The 17,645-nt window shown below is 42.5% G+C and overlaps 1 protein-coding gene across 1 annotated transcript in view; it reads right to left on the minus strand.

The window, feature by feature from the left end:
- The window catches only part of dnah9l (dynein, axonemal, heavy polypeptide 9 like), a 668,659-nt gene extending 653,838 nt beyond the window's left edge, over window positions 1-14,821 (minus strand). The window contains exons 1-4 of the mRNA XM_070873660.1: window positions 14,813-14,821; window positions 14,234-14,433; window positions 5,926-6,097; window positions 5,002-5,101 (exon numbers count right to left, since the gene is read on the minus strand). Of these exons, the coding sequence (XP_070729761.1) occupies window positions 5,002-5,101; window positions 5,926-6,097; window positions 14,234-14,433; window positions 14,813-14,821 (481 nt within the window). The remainder of the gene's footprint in view (window positions 1-5,001; window positions 5,102-5,925; window positions 6,098-14,233; window positions 14,434-14,812) is intronic.
- Between the last annotated feature and the right edge of the window lie 2,824 nt (window positions 14,822-17,645).

The raw sequence follows: 17,645 nt of genomic DNA on the forward strand, positions 1-17,645 counted from the left end.
ACTTTGTAGCAACTTCTCTCACTCACTGTTGCACACACATATGTGCTGTGTCCCACATGTGCTCACATTCTCTTGCATGCACATGCACCGTCAAACTTACTCATTTACATGTTTTCAAGACCTCACTCTCACTGTTTTGCACACTCATTCTTGTTCGTGTATGTGCTCTCTTTCACGCACTCTGTAGCCTGTGTGCAGTTTCTATGTTTCTATGTTTCTCTCAGACGCATGCACACTCTTACAGTAGAATGAAATATTATTTCTTACAATCCAAAAGCTATTATTTTGTTGACATAATATAGCCACCAATAAATCCAATAGGGAATTCAGGAGAAACTTCTTTATGCAGAGTAGTTACAATGTGGAATTTGCTACCACAGGGAGTAGTTGAGATGAATAGATTCATTCAAGAGGAAGCTAGAAAAACACATGAGGGAGAAAGGAATAGAAGGTTATGCTGATATGGCTAGAGGAAGAGGGATGGGAGGAGGCTCACGTTGAGCATAAACACTAGCATGGACCAGATGGGTGGAATGACTGGTTTCTGTGCTGCATATTCTATGTAATTCTCTGTAACATTACCACAGACAGCAAAAGCAAGCACAAATCAAAAAAGTAGAAATAGGTCAGCCTTCGGTATAACATCTTGAACACCATATGAAAATATGGCTGGTCTGTGCAGTATTTCCTCATTTAAAAAAGTGTATCTAGAGGCTGATATGGACTTAGAGATCTTGAAGATAACAGAAGTAAAGACATTCGGGGGGGGGGGGGGGGTGAACAGCCAGAGGTCATGGTCCATATCAGTACCGATAACATAGTTAGAAAGAGGGATGAGGTCCTGCAGGCAGAGTATAGGAGAGAGATTAAAAAGCAGGACCTCAAAAGGTAGTAATCTCCAGGTTACTGCCACGTGCTAGTGAGTACAGTGATAGACGGATAGAGAAGATGAATGCATGGCTGGAGAGAGGGTGCAGACGGGAGGGCTTTAGATTCCTGAGTATTGGGACTATTTCTAGGGGAAGGTGGGACCTGTACAAGCCGGATGGGCTGCACTTCAACAGAGCCGGGACCAGTATCCTCGCGGGAGGGTTTGCTAGTGCTGTTTGGAGAGGGTTTAAATTAGCTTGGCAGGGGGATGGGAGCCGGAGAATAAATTCAGTGGGGAGAGAAGCAAAATTGGAATTGGGCAGCAGAAAAGTAAAATGTGAATTTGGAAGACAGAGGAAACAAGGGCTGGAAAATAAACAAGGGAGAACAAATATGTGGGCAAATAGCTGTGAAGTGCAAAAACTATAGAGCTGTAATAATGGGGGATTTCAACTAACCTAATATTAACTGGGAAAAAAGCAGTGTGAATGGAACAGAGGGTGCGGAATTCCTAAAATGCATTCAGGAGAACTTCTTCGGCCAGTATGTAACAAGCCCAACAAGGGAGGGAGTGGTTCTGGACTTGGTTTGGGGGAATTAAGAGGGGCAGGTGGATGGTGCATCAGTGAGAGAGCATTTTGTGATCATAATTCAGTAAGATTTAGTTGTGGAAAAGGACAAAGGTGGACCAGCAAAAAAGTTCTCAATTGGGGTAAAGCCAATTTTGCTGAGCTGAGATGGGATTTGGCCAAGGTGGACTGGGAACGGCTACTTGATGGTAAATCAGTGTCACAGAGCAGTGGGAGGCATTCAAGGAGGAGATCCTGAGGGTACAGAGCAAGTATGTTCCCTTAAAAAAAAAGGGTGGGGCTAACAAATCTAGAGCCCCCTGAATGTCGAGAGATATGCAGAGTAAGATAAAGAAAAAAAGGAAAGCAAAAGACAGATTCCAAGAACTCAACACTGCAGAAACTCTAGAGGAGTATAAAAAGTGCAGGGGTGCAATTAAAAAAGATATCAGGACAGCAAAGAGAGAGCATGAAAGAATGTTGGCAAGTAAAATCAGTGAAAGCCCAAATATATTTTATAAATACATTAAGAGCAAAAGGATAACTTGAGAAAGAGTGGGGCCTAATAGAGACCACCAAGGAAATGTGTGTGTGGAGGCAGACGATGTGGGTATGACTCTTAATGAAAACTTTGCATCTGTTTTCACAAAAGAGAGGGGCGATGCAAACTTTGCAATGAGGGAGGAGGAATGTGAAATATTAGACAAGATAAACAGAGAGGGGGGAAGTATTAAGGGGCTTAGCAGGTTTGAAAGTGGATAAATCCCCAGGCCCGGATGAAATGTATCCCAGGCTGTTAAGAGAAGCAAAAGAGGAAATAGCAGAGGCTCTGACCATCATTTTCCAGTCCTCTCTGGCTACAGGTGTGGTGCCAGAGAACTGAAGGACTGCTAATGCTGTACCTTTGTTTAAAAAGGGAGAAAGGGATAGACTGAGTAATTACAGGCCAGTCAGCCTAACCTCAGTGGTGGGAAAATTATTGGGAAAATTCCTGAGGGATAAGATAAATCTTCATTTGGAAAGACATGGATTAATCAAGGACAGTCAGCATGGATTTTTAAGGGAAGGACGTGTCTGCCGAACTTGATTTAATTCTTTTGAGGAGGTAACCAGGAGGGTCGATGAGGGCAGTGTGTATGATTATAGGGTATACGGATTTTAGCAAAGCTTTTGATAAGGTCCCACATGGCAGACTGGTCACGAAAGTAAAAGCCCATCCAGTGCAAAGAGGCAAGTTGGATCCAAAATTGGCTCGGAGACAGGAAGCAAAAGGTAATGGTTAGTGGGTGTTTTTGTGACTGGAAGGCTGTATCGAGTGGGGTTCTGCAGGGCTCAGTGCTGGGTCCCTTTGCTTTTGTGGTATATATCAATGACTTGGACTTGAATGTTGGGGGTATGATTAAGAAGTTTACAGATGACACTAAAATAGGCTGTGTGGTTGATAATGAAGAAGAAAGCTGTGGGTTGCAAGAAGATATCAATGTACTGGTCAGGTGGGCAGAACAGTGGCAAATGTAAATCAATCCCGATAAGCGTGAGGTAATGCATTTGGAGAGGTCTAAAAGGCAAGGGTATAAACATTAAATGCTTTGACACCGAGAAGTGTAGAGGAACAAATCCCTAGGGGTCCACAGATCCCTAAAGATAGCCGGCCAAGTAGATAAGGTGGTTAAGGCGGCATATGGAATACTTTCCTTTATTAGTAGAGGCATGGAATACAAGAGCAAGGAGGTTATGCTTGAACTGTATAAAACTCTGGTTAAACCGCAGCTGGAGTACTGTATGCAGTTCTGGCCACATTACAGGAAAGATGTGATGGCACTGAAAAGGGTGCAGAGGAGATTTACAAGAATGTTGCCTGGACTGGAGAATTTTGGCTATGAGGAAAGATTGGAGATGCTGGGTCTGTTTTCTTTGGAACAGAGGAGGCTGAGGGGAGAGCTGATTGGAGGTGCATAAAATTATGAGGGGCCTGGATAGAGTGGATAGGAAGGACTTGTTTCCCTTGGCAGAGGGGTCAATAACCAGGGGACATAGATTTAAAGTAATTGGAGGGAGGTTTAGAGGAGATACAAGGGGAAATTTCATCACCCAGAGGGTCGTGGGATCTGGAATTCACTGCCTGAAAGGGTGGTAGAGGCAGAAACCTTCACCACATTTTAAAAATACTTGGATGTGCACTTAAAGTGCGTAACCTACAGGGCTACAGACCAAGAGCTGGAAAGTGGGATTAGGCTGGATAGCTCTTGGTCGGCTGGCGTGGACATGCTGGACTGAAATGATCTCCTTCTGTGCTCTAAATTTCGATGATTCTATGATACACATCCTTGGAACTAATGGATTCTTGTTCTAGCTCAGACAGTGAACCAAAATGGAGACTAAAACTTACAAGTGGATTGTATTGGTTCACTTAACTTATACTCACTTAGCGAAAAGCAGTTTTTGGGGAAGAGGACCATGAATATGAAACACCACTGATTTCCTAGAGTGTAATACCTTCTGTGCCATACTTTCCCTATATGGTACGGTATCACTGCATTCGAAAGTTGAGGTAGGGTTTCTGATCAGTGGAAATGTTGTTAAAATATTTGAGTCTTCAAATTCGGTTTTTCCCTAATCAAACGTCTTGTGCCTAGTGCACCTCCATGACAACACACCTAAAAATAATTATTGCTTCCAGTATCCATCATCTGTTAATTACAGTGCTGATTGATTTTGGATTGCATTTAACAAATCAGATATATGAAAAATCAGTTCTATCATTAGACAATTGATTGATCATCATAGAATTGACCAAATAATTTTCAAAGTAATCATTTATAAAATTCCTCTCTCTCGGGCCTGGGGCTCAACGGCTACCTGGTTCCCAGCACATCGAGTGTTTACCCAGTCTATCCTGTTCCTCAGTTTGTAATCCGAGACAATTAGGAGAATATCATTTTAATGGCCAACAATATTTCTCTCTTTACTGCTGCAAAGATATATAAATATGCCAGAGTTCATGCAACAACTTAAATAATGAATGATGGTTGTACAGCAGTAAAATGAAATAATAGGCTGTGTTTAACTTACAATTTACAAGTTTACAAAAAAGCACTGCAAAGTCTTCTAACATGGGTCCTGCTTAGGAATAATTCGAGTACTAAACAAACTATACATGTCCCCTTCTCTGGTGATTGAGAAGGGCAATAGTCACTAGAAGAAAAACAACAACATGCACAAGCCCTGATATTCATCCATTTAGTGATCCTGCTTTCTCCAGGCCTCAGTCAAAATCCCAACCTCACTCTTCCAGCTACTTTCCCCTTCCACACCAATTGCAATTATATTCAATGATTTACAAGGGCAGTAAGAAACAAAGTCAATACACTTTCAAATGACTGTTTAGCTGCTTAACTTACATTTGATTCAAAAACTAGGATCACCATAGGAACAAACTATTAACTATTTGTGTCTGAACTTCTGGAAGTTTGGCAGTGTTATGTAACCAAACAAAAGGTTATCTAATTTTGAAACATTCTATACAATATTACATGTTCAAAATATAATTTTAGTGAGTTACCTTCTGTCACTTTCAAGATAATGTTTTTGAAGGCAGAATAGTAGCTGCTTTTCACAATTTTCAGAATATTACCTATTTTGCAAACCTTGGGATTCTGTAGCTGTACAAAACAATTGCAGAACAATTGCAGAGTTAGTATCATTAAAGTCACTGCAATAAAGAAAAATGTTAACCCTTTGCTATCTGAATTGGCAAAATAAAAGTTGTGTCTTATGCAAGATACATAAAGTGTATTATTTCCTTGCAATGATGATGGGCAGGCTCGCCCACTTCTGCTAATGTCAATAGGGAGCCAAGAGATAGGAAATGACTGGGGGAGGGGAGGGGAGGAAATATGCCATCACATTTTTCCTCGATCATGTTGAGAAGCTCCTCCGAGAAACTTGCCATCTGATGGGATGAAGCAGGGGAAATTGTGAATTTTCCCTGTGAAGATTCATGAGTTTGAATACACCTCCTATATCTCTGTATTATGGCATATCAGTATGCCAACCCATTGCACCAGACACAGGCAACTAATGCTTGGGTGCAAAAATAGAAAAAAGAAACCTGAAAATGTTGAAAATATGTATATTTTTAAATGCTGGAAATACACAGCAGGTCTGTCAGCTTCTGGTCTGGTTACTATTAGCTACATTTACATTGAGTTGCTTTACTGAACACTAATAATTATACTGTTTGTTACATACCTCATGTATATATCATAGTTACTATACAAACCACATTCAAAATACCAAGTTTTTTTTTAAACTGTTACAGCAAATTATTTCACACCAGTATGAGTGTTTATTATGTTGCTGCCTATTTAAAACCTATCAAAAATGCAGCCTCATCATTCGTTATTCAATTTGTAGATTTCAATTTAAAAAGAAATGCTCACAGTGAAAAGGAGAAAACATTTTCAGTTTGGTTCCACATACCAACCTGTTTATAGATTCCAAGTAAGTTTTCTTTCCTCGTCATCCAAAAGTAAATTTCTGCACTTGGAACAGGATTTAATTCTTCAAACAAGACATGAACAGAATCCCGTTTCATAACATCTGTTATCTGATGCGTCCACTGGATCACCATGGACTCAATGGAATGAAGTACTGAGCTACCCATTTGTGGAAGGCTACACAAATAAAGAGCTTCTCAATATGTTAGATCGATTAGAATCATTTAGCCAGTTTATTTTGTCTGCATCTATATTACTAAAAGGTCGGGAAACATTTAACCTGAAACTGTCAATGTAAAGATTTATAATGACATAAGAACATAAGAAATAGGAACAGGAGTAGGCCATACGGACCCTCGAGCCTGCTCCGCCATTCAACACGATCATGACTGATCCGATCAAGGACTCAGCTCCACTTCCCTGCCCACTCTCCATAACCCTTTATTCCCTTAACGTTTAAGAAACTGTCTATTTCTGGCTTAAATTTATTCAATGTCCCAGCTACCACAGCTCTCTGAGGCAGTGAATTCCACAGATCCACAACCCTCAGAAGAAATTTCTCATCTGTTTTAAATGGGCGGCTCCTTATTGTAAGATTATGTCCTCTAGTTCTAGTCTCCCCCATCAATGGAAACATCCTCTTCATTTTTCATATTTTCATTTTTCATATACTCAGTTGCCCATCATGAGGTGGTGCTGTGGCAGATTTGCTTAGGTCTGGAAGCCATTTTGTTTTTCCCCTCCCCTGACTTTCCTTCTCCCTGAAGTGAGACAAGTCCCATTTTTAAAAAAAGTTAATTTAATGAAATTTTTTTGCTGCTTTTACCTTTCACTCACTCCTTTCTTCACCATTCTGTTCGGTGTTCCATCCTATTGTCAACCAATCTAGTAATGCTTTAGGTCATCAGCGGAGGGTCGGGGCCATAAAAGGAGCGGCGAGCAGCGGCCCCTGGACAGCGTGGCAGCCCCGACCTGCGAGAAACCATCAGTGGCAGATCGGGGCCATAAAAGGAGTGGCGAGCAGCGGCCCCTGGACAGCGTGGCAGCCCCGACCTGCGAGAAACCATCAGTGGCAGATCGGGGCCATAAAAGGAGTGGCGAGCGGCGGCCATGGGCAGCATGGCGGCGTACCACTTCAAGGTATAGCACGTGCTGGTGCAGGAGGGCGACGACAGCGAAGAAGGACGTCATCAAGGTCCAGGTCGGTGATTGGAGCGTGGGCAGGGCGGTGAGATCGGGGTGAAGGAGCAGCGAATGTAGAGGGATGTGATCGGGACCTGGGAGAGGCACGAGTTCGGAGCCAGAAGAGGCGAGGGCCCAGGGGCAGCACGGGCCAGCCCACATTGCGATGTGTTTGCACTAGGCCTGTGCAGAAGAGCAGGTCTCCAGTCATCTTGGCACTGGACCAAGACCTAGCTCTGTCAAGCCCATGTGGTGGCTGGGCATCTTCCACCCTTCAAGATGTAGTTCGGGATCTGGAATATTAGGTCCTTCATTGAAACACCTGTGAACTCATCCCTTTTTGGCGTGGAAGCAAGTCATCCTCATTTCGAAGGATTGCCTATGATGATGATGCTTTAGGTCGCCTGGTAGTTCTGTTTCACTCTCTTCCACCCTGCTGACCAGCTTCGACCAACTCCCTTCTTCTTGTCCACCATGCTTTCACCCATCTGTACCCTGCTTGAAGACCACAATCCTGCATCGACCCAACTAGCTGGCCACCCTTCTCCCATTGCTGCCGCAACTTGATCCTGCAATTTACCTTTTCCTCACCGAATTAGCTTTTACTACATTTGCCTACTTTTAGTGATCATTTTCAAAACACAGTAATTTTTCCCATTTTAGGGAAATGGAGACTGAGGCCTGCTGACTTTTGGATACAATGACAAGGGAAGCTAAAGCGTGGTAACTTTGAGAAAATCAGGAGGGGTTAAGGGTAGGGGAATGCTGAGAGTAGCAACAGATATGGGGATGGGATAGAAAGTGGAAGAAAGCCTCAGGGGTTTATAGTTTATCAATTTATACACAGATATAAAGGCAGCCAAAGAGGGAAAATACCGAGTCGAGGGAAGGCTGAGGGGACAGGAGGAACAGCAAGCTTACAGGATTACACAATTAAGAAGAATGGGTGAAGTTGCAACAGGACCAGAACACCACAAGAATGTAAAGGAGTTGAGGAACGCAAGAGGCTCAGGTGAAACAAACAAATCTGCAGCAAGCACTGAGGGGGACAACATTAAGGTAACATAGGAAAAAGGTAAGAATACAAAATATGATGAAAAATTGGCGTACAAAATCACAAGGAAATGAGAGCAGTACTAACATCAACTTGACAAAGATGAAACAAAATATGAAAGACGTGGAACACGTGTTCATACTCTGTTTCTTACAACTCATTATACAGGCATTAGAACCCTGTGGGAGCTATTCAGTTGCTGTAAGCATTCTGGTTCATGTTGGTTGTTGCTATAAAGTGCACAGTTAAGTTACTTTACTCCTGGTTCAGTAAGTTTGTTTATTTACGTACACAACATAATTTGGTGACGAGGATGAATCAAATTAACCTCCCTCCCCCCCAGCCTTTCCTCTCCACATCTGGGGACCCTCTAATTCCGTGGCCGAGATGAATAAAAAGCTTTTCTATGTACATCATGGCGAGTGGGTTAGATGGTGACAACGTGACACCAGCTCGCCGCCGTGCAATACTTATGCACTGCCTCGGCACCGAAGGACAACGCATCTTTGAAAAGTGGTAAGCGCCCTAGAGAAATATTTTGGGCCAAAGAAAAGTATGATGGAGAGATACAATTTTCGTCAAAGGGGGCAAGGGAACGGTGAACCAATTAAACAGTATAAAATTTCATTAACTGTAACTACGTGTAACTTTGGAGCACTCAGAGGAAATGATCAGGGATCAAATTATTGAGAAAACATCAATCCCCTGCATTCGGGAACGCTTGCTAATGGAGGATGACAAAATGACATTGGATAAAGCAACTAATTTGGCCATCCAAATTGAATCAGCGCTTTCCGATTCAAAAGCGATCAGATCCCCTGCTTCCCCTGTGCAGCAGACCTCAGCTACAGCCCATGTGCAAGGCGTTCGTCCAAAGCGAAAATCACAGCAGAGACCCAGGGCTAGTAATAAGCTACCCACTACAGATCGTGGGCCTAACTTCCACTGCTTTAACTGTGGGGACAAATCACATTCAGCAAAGAGTCCTAACTGCCCTGCACATAGGAAGAAATGCTCTGCATGTGGTAAAATGAACCATTTTGCTAGAGTTATCGCAGCATATTCGACATGTGGATAACCCCGATAGTGATGAACCCAGTATGGTTTACACAGTTAGTGACATTTCGCACATCGGTTCAAGCAAATTCAAGAACTGAGAGGTAAACATTGACAGAACGCCCATCTGCCTCCTTATTGACCTTGGAGCCAAAGTCTCCATATTGAGCGAGGCGGTGTACAAGACCCACTTCACGCACGGTCAACTGCAGCCCTCAACTTTCACTCTACATGTGTACTCCGACTCCAATATTGAGCTACTTGGGGTCATATCTGTCCCGATATACTATAAGGACACAATATTGGAGAACTTTTCCTTGCATGTCACAAAGGGACGAAGCCTCATGGGTGTTGACCTTTTTGACAAGCTTGGGTTCAAAGTTTACGACGCAACTGGCACACCTGTGTACACAGTGGACTTGGACGAGCAGTATCCCTCAATCTTCACAGGGTTTGGAGTGACAACAAAATTCTGCCATCATCCCCGCGTTGTCTCTTCAATCAAACCAGTTATGCAGCGATTTTGCCGTCTCCCATTCGCGGTTTGCAACCAAGTATCCGCAGAATTAACACGACTCGAATCTCAGGGAATCATTGAGAGCATCGACTCCTCACCCTGGATCTCGAACTTAGTCATTGCTTGGCATAAAAATGAGGAGATCTGCCTATGCATTGACCTGAAAGGAGGTCAACAAGGCCATCATCCCTGACAAGTACCCTCTTCCTACCATCGACAAACTGTCTTCAGAATTCCACGGCTCAATAGTTTTTATGAAACTTGACATGCGCCGCCGCAGTTACCTGCAAATACCCCTAGTGGAGGACAGCAAACTGCTCACGGCATTCATGACACATGATGGTCTCTATCAGTATCGATGCATGCACTACGGACTATCTTCTGCACCAAATGGATTTCAGAAGATTGTCACGACTATACTAGCAGGCATAGAGGGAGCCCTCAATCTGCTTGACGATATCGTTGTCCATGGATGGACAATGGAAGAACATGACCAGCGACTTCACACAGTTATGGCTAGACTTGCTACACATAACATTACACTTAATGCCGATAAGTATTCATTTGCTGCTGGAGAAATAAACTTTCTGGGCTACAGAGTCAAAGCACAAGGACAACATTGACGTGATCCAGTGAATGCAGGAGGCTACCAACGTCAAAGAACTTTCATCATTCCTCAGCACTTGCAACTTCTATCTGAAGTTTGTCCCGCACTACATGCACATTGCCGAACCACTTCGCAAGTTGCTGCACAAGGACGTCCCTTGGGAATGGACAGATTCCCAGGCTCAGGCATTCACTACGCTCAAGGAGAAAATCATATCCCCTCCTATCCTCGTGCACTTTGATCTGAATGCCACTACGTATGTCACCACGGATGCATCAGGCACCGCCATGGGTGCTGTGCTCTCGCAATGGATTGACGGCCTGGAACGCCCAAGTAACCTTTGCCTCTCGCACGCTCTCATCTGCAGAACGTAAATACTCTACAGGGGAATGCAAAGCACTCACATCTACGCATGTGAACGCTGGCACATCTACCTCGATGGCAGGAAATTTACCCTCCGTACGGACTACCAAATGCTAACTTCCTACTCGCTACAATTGGATCTGGGCACAGACCACTACGAATCAGCCAATGGTCAGATCACCTTCATCAGTATAACTTTGATGTACAGTACATCGCTGGCAGTCGCAACCACGTAGCTGACATGATCAGCCGCTCGACACCTGCTTCGGACTCTAGTGCTGACTTGTTCACAGATGACGACACATATGTCACGTCGATCATCACTCAGTCTATCAGGAACCTTGTCTCCTGCGACAAACTCAAAATCGATCACAGAGTGATGCTGCGCTCCAGCACGTGTGCCATTTCCTCCAGACAGTGGCCTAGGCAAATTCCGGAAGAGCTGAAAACATTTCACAGACTTCGATGAATTTTCCATTTGGAACGATGGCTGCCTAGCTTGTGGTGATATAGCAGTAATTCCCAACAGAACGTTTTCTCATTGGCACACAATGGACACCCTGGCATTGTCTGCATGAAGCAGAGATGCCGTGATTCAGAATGGTGGCCTGGGATTGACACTCGCATCGAGGAGTTTGTCTCACACTGCGAAGCAGACAGTCTGAGCAAAAAGGCCAGAAACATCTAACCAGCGCCACGAAGTGCGGCCTCCCAGAGGTCATAATCACTGACAAATGGACCACAGTTTGTGTCCGACCAATTCGCAGATTTCCTCACTCATCATGCAATCGAGCATCGCCTTACTGCTTAGTACAATCCTCAAAGCAACGAAGGTGTTGAGCGATTTAACCGCGTCATCAAAGAGGTTTGCGAAAGCCAACCTTGCAGCAGGCCAAACATTCGACGAAGCGGTTCAAACCATTCTCCGCACATACCATTCAACAAAACACTCGCTAACGGGGAAGACACCCGCTGAGCTCATGATTGGACGGAATCTTCGCTGGCTACTGGACATTCTCAAATCCCCAGCCAAACCTAGCACAAAGATAACCATACTCGCATCCCAGATTTCGGAATGCCAACGAAAAGCGAAATCGTACATTGACACAAAATGACGTGTTCAAAAGCCCCAATTGAAGAATGGAGATTGGGTCAGAATTAAGCACCGAAACCGGGGGCATAAGCTCACATCTTCCTTTTTGCCACCAAAACAGATCGGGTGAAAGTTCAGCCCTCACACCTACGAGCTCAATGATGGAATTCGATGGAACACTCGTAGACTGATCCCAACTCACAGGCAAACAGACAAGCAGGATGGAAGAGACGCAGCGTTCTGTTTCCCAACCGAAAACCTCGATCAAACACCGCAAGCTCCACGCCGGTCTCAGCGTATTAGAATATGGCCTGGCTATCTCAAGGACTTTGTCTGTTCATAGACTGTGTTTTCAAAAGAGGGGGAAATATGCTGAGTTCATACTCGGTTTGTTACAGCTCACTAGATGGGCATTAGGACCCTGTAGGAGCTATTCACAGTTGCTGAAGGCATTCTGGTTCATGTTGGTTTTGGGACACCCATTTTGGTTGTTGCTATAAATTACACAGTTAAGTTACTTTACTCCTGGTTCAGTTAGTCTGTTTACTTACATACACAACAACACAGACACAGGAAGTTGCAGAAGGATCATTAATTATAAGACATACATCAAGGAACAAAATCACCAAAGTATCCTTGAGAGTGCAATAAAGGTACAGATAAAGCTAAAGAAGAAAACACAAATAAAACAACATGGCATACAGAAACAGAAAAACAAAACAGACACTCGGGGCGGGGGGGGGGTCGGGGGGAAACCCACAACAGACATACCCAGCAATGCAAAGACCAAACAAATAGGCAAGAAAGACATTTATCCTTCAACTTAATATAAGCAACATCAAACACAAACTGGTGATTGAATTTTCAAACCTTTCAAGCAAGTCTAACATTTATTTAAAAACTTAAAAGAAGCTTTTCTATTAGGAATTGCTCATGGGCAGAAAATATCTGTGGGTTAGAGCAGGTGTGATTTCTTTGTTGAAAGTTAGAAAACAAAGATCGTTTATCAAATATATTTAGTTTTTTAGTTGAAAAGCCAAGTTAAAAATCTCTCTTCTAAACAAATTTGAATCTTAAAGGAAATAAACATATAAGCATGCAAACTGAATAATAAACCTTTTGAGTATTTTTTGTTCATGAAAATCTATGTTTATTAAAGATTATACAAATTATCAAACTCACTAATAGTGCGCTAAAAAGATAAATTTCCTGCTTCTATGCTCTTGGCACATACTGTGTGCATGCATCAGGAAATTATAACCCCCTAGTCCATGACTTTGTATCCATTAATTTAAATAGATGGAAATTTACGGTTCTTGGATCACAGAAGCAGACATTTACCCTTTAAGACAGGAACCAGTTGATGACAGGTAAAATGGTGGAGGGAGACCAGTGGGTGGGGGGGGGGGGGGGGGGGGAAGGGGCTGTGATTGCATTAAGACGGAAGCTGACAGAAATTGGTGACGGAAGGTGACACCAATTGGTCTGAAAAAGGCAGAGAGCAATTTAGGTCCTATTTGCCTGGATCCTTTGCCACCAACCACCACCGCTCCCCCGCCCCCCAACCCCCACAAAGTTGACAAGTGCATGTATGCATACCGATACAAGACTTTAAATACATTATAAATAATATTCTATCCTCCTCCAACTATGAAGCGGTCCAGATTTTCAAAAATTTTGCACAATCAATTTACTATTTCCCACAGAACTGAAAGAGGATTGGACATTCGTAGAACATAAGCAGTAATGCAGCATTATTTTTGCCATATCCAGTGCTTGTTTTTAAGCATTATTCTTGACGTGCACAACCCAAGGCAGGCACCTGGATTTGACTACATCTATAAATTCTTATAAAAGCTTTATTAATTTTTTCCATAGACTGCAGGCTTCAAAAAAAAGCTGATCTGACAATTATCAGTTTCTCAAGTGTCAGTGATAACTTATCAGCAAGCAAGAGCAGAGCTTTTGAGATTCATATTCTATGCGATGGTAGATTGCTGATAAGGTTACACTTTCACTCAGATGGTGGTGATTCAAAATATCATTAATATAATGCATCTTGAAAATAAAGACTATTTATATCAATTTCACATTATCAGAATGTAATGCAGTCATATTTATAGCTACCATTTTAGCAGGTTCTGTAACTTCCTAGTTGTATTAAAAACTGCTAATCAACCTTCTCCCTTAATTTCAAGTTTTATTATAAATATTAAAATAATGACTTTTCTGATGCAACCCACAGTATTTAACATAGAAGACCTTCAAAAATTTGTGATAGGCAGGATTACCATCATTTTACGAAGTCATGAATAACTTTTTCCAAAAGCAAACAAAGAACATGCAACATCTGCTAATGACTACTTATGAGAAATCAGTAAATTTGAAAAAAAGTGCCAGAGTGTAGAAACGAAAGAACATACTTATCTGGAATTTCCATTTCTTGGTTTTCAAAAATACTTTCAGGAACTAGAGGCAAGGGCAAAATAGTTTTCCCTTCCATTTGGCCATGAACAACAAATATTTTGCTTTTTATCATTTCCATATTTTTTCTGATATCATGGGATACAGCTTGTGGCCACCCCAAATGATTATTTGTATTGGACAAGACAGGAACCAGAACCTGGAAATGCACAAATTACTCAAGTAAGCAAAAACAATATAAAATGAATATATGGTAAAACACAAAATAGAACTAACTAGAGTTCAATGTTAAATTAACATGTGTAACATTAAGAAGCAGCTGAGTACACAGGACACAACAAAAGCTATAGCCCTGGCTGTAGTGCTGAAAACGTGCAGAACAAAACTAATCAATTAGTCTTCGAGCCACTATGACACTTGCATCTTCCCGACAATGTAGAAAATTGCCTAGCTTTGTCCTACTCAAAAAAAACAGGATAAAACTACGCAGCCAATAACCATGCAAGCAGTCTCCTCCCAATCATAAGTAAAGTGATGGAAGAAATAGTCACTAGTGTCATCACATGACATCTATTTACCAATAACATGCTCGTCAGCCAGTTCAGGGTTCTGCCAGAACCACTCAGCATTGGACCTCATTATAGCCTTGATCCAGATATGGAAACTTGAGCTGGATGCCAGAGGGAAGGGGAGAGTAACTTCCCTCAATATCAATTCAGCATTCAACCACATATGGCACCAAGCAGCCCTGGCAAATCTGGTCAATAGGGGGTCATATGGAAAATACTGCAGTGGCTGGAGTTATACTTGGCATACAGGAAAATGATTGTGGTAGTCAGAGCCAATCATCACAACCCCAGGATATCACTGACAGTGTTCCACAAGGCAGCGTTCTTGGCCCAACAATCTTCAGATGCTTTATCAATGACCTTCCCTCTGTTATAAGAGCAGGAGTGGGCCTGTTGGCTGACAATTCTGCAATGTTCAGCTCCATTCACAACTTCGAGTAGTGAAATGGCCCACTTCACCTTACAGCAAGACCAAGACAACAAACATCCAAGCTTGAGCCAAAATGTGACACAAATGTTAACTGAAGTGTCAGGCAATGATCATTTCAAACAAGGTAAGGCCCAACCACCTCCCGCGACCTTCAATGGCATCACCAACAACATCCTGCGGTTTGCCATTGAAAAGAGCTGAACTGGACAAGCCATATCAATAACATGGCTGCACAAGCAGGGTAGGGACTGGTTACTCTACAACAGATGGCTGGCTCACCTCCCAACCCCTCAAAATCTCTCCCACTATCTCCAAGGTTCAAATCAGGAGTGTGATGGAATACTCACCATTCACCTGGAGCCTCTGCAACATGCAAGAAGCACAACATCATCCGGGACAAAGCAATCCTCTTGATCAGCACCCCTGAACTCGATATCCACCTCAACATGCAATATGTACTATCTATATTGCACTGCAGTAACTTACTAAGCTTACTTCAGCAGTATTTCCTTGAGCAGTAGTCCCTTGACTTCAACCACCGAGAAGGAAAAGAGCAGTAATGTTTAGGGAGCATGATCATCTCCAAGTCACACACCTAGGATAGGAGATATACTGCTGTTCCTTCATCATCGCTGGGTCTAAATCCTGGAACTCCCTACCCAACACCATCACCATAAAGACTGCAGCAGTTTAATAATAACACTCACCCGATCTTTACAGGGTAAGAATGGGCAAAAAATGCATCTTGCCATGGTTGCCTACATCTCAAAGACAATTTTTTTTAAAGTTACTTTCCTGCTTTTTTTAATTATCTTTCCTACACCCCATGTCCCTTTTGTTTTTATTTCTGCTTCTTCATCTTGTTTTTTTTTCCTCCCCATCTCCCTTTCATGTTAGTTTCAACATTCCCCAAAAACTCCAGTTATTCTTCCAGCGTGGACATTGTTTAAGTAAAGCCTGCCTGTTTTGTATAGACCACCTTTGCTCAAAACTGATCCGAGTATCCTATGAATCTGAACACTTCCCTGCTACACCATTTCTCCAGTTACATATTTATTCTCTTGTTGTATTCCTTTATTTTCTTGTTGTATTCCTTTATTTACTAATGCATGATGAGAAGTAATTGAGACTGCTACCCTAGAGATCCTGTTCTTTAATCTATCCCCTAAAAGAAAAGAAAGGAAGAGTTACATTTATATAGCGTTTTTCACGACCACCGGACGTCTCAAAGCGCTTTACAGTCAGTGAAGTATTTTTGGGGTTTTGTCACTGTTGTAACGTGGGAACCTGACCTGAAATTCCTCCCCAATTCCATGTTATTATAGCATAAAACATAAGAAATAGGAGCAGCAGTAGGCCATTTGGCCTGTCAAGACTGCTCCGTCATTTAATATGATCATGGCTGATCTGATTATGGACTCAGATCCACTTCCCTGCCCACTCCCCATAACCCCTTATCACTCAAAAATCTGTCCATCTCCGTCTTAAATATATTCAATGACCCAGCCTCCACAGCTATCTGGGGCAGAGAATTCCATAGATTTACAACCCTCCTCATTTCTCCTCATCTCAGTTTTAAATGGGCGGCCCTTATTCTGAGACTATGTCCCCTAGTTTTAGTTTCCCCTGAGTGGAACTTTCCTCTCTGCATCCACCTTGTCGAGCCCCCTTATTATCGTATGTGTTTCGATAGGATCACCTCTCATTCTTCTGAACTCCAATGAGTATAGGCCCAACCTATCTTAAGTCAACCCCCTCATCTCCAGAATCAACCTAGTGAACCTTCTCTGAACAGCATCCAATGCAAGTATATCCTTCCTTAAATACGGAGAGCAAAACTGTATGCAGTACTCTAGATGTGGCCTCACCAATACCCTATACAGTTGTAGCAGGACTTCTCTGCTTTTATACTCTATCCCCCTTGCAATAAAAGGTCAACATTCCATTTGCCTTCCTGATTATTTGCTGTACCTGCATACTAACTTTTTGTGTTTCATGCACAAGGACCCCTAGGTCCCTCTGTACTGCAGCACTTTGCAATTTTTCACCATTTAAATTATAATTTGGTTTTCTATTATTTCTGCCAAAGTGGATAATCTCACATTTTCCCACATCATACTCCATCTGCCAAATTTTCACTCATTCACTTAGCCTGTCTATATCCCTTTAAAGATTTCTTGTGTCCTCCTCACAATTTGCTCTCCCACCCATTTTGTATCATCAGCAAACTTGGCTACTTTACACTTGGTCCCTTCATGCAAGTCATTAATATAGATTGTCAATAGTTGAAGCCCCAGCACTGATCCCTGTGCCACCCCACTAGTTACTGTTTGCCAATCGGAAAATTACCCATTTATCCCGGCTCTCTGTTTTCTGCTTGTTAGCCAATCCTCTATTCATGCTAATTTATTA

The sequence above is a fragment of the Pristiophorus japonicus genome, chromosome 3 (genome assembly GCF_044704955.1).
Source record: "Pristiophorus japonicus isolate sPriJap1 chromosome 3, sPriJap1.hap1, whole genome shotgun sequence".
NCBI lineage: Eukaryota > Metazoa > Chordata > Chondrichthyes > Pristiophoridae > Pristiophorus > Pristiophorus japonicus.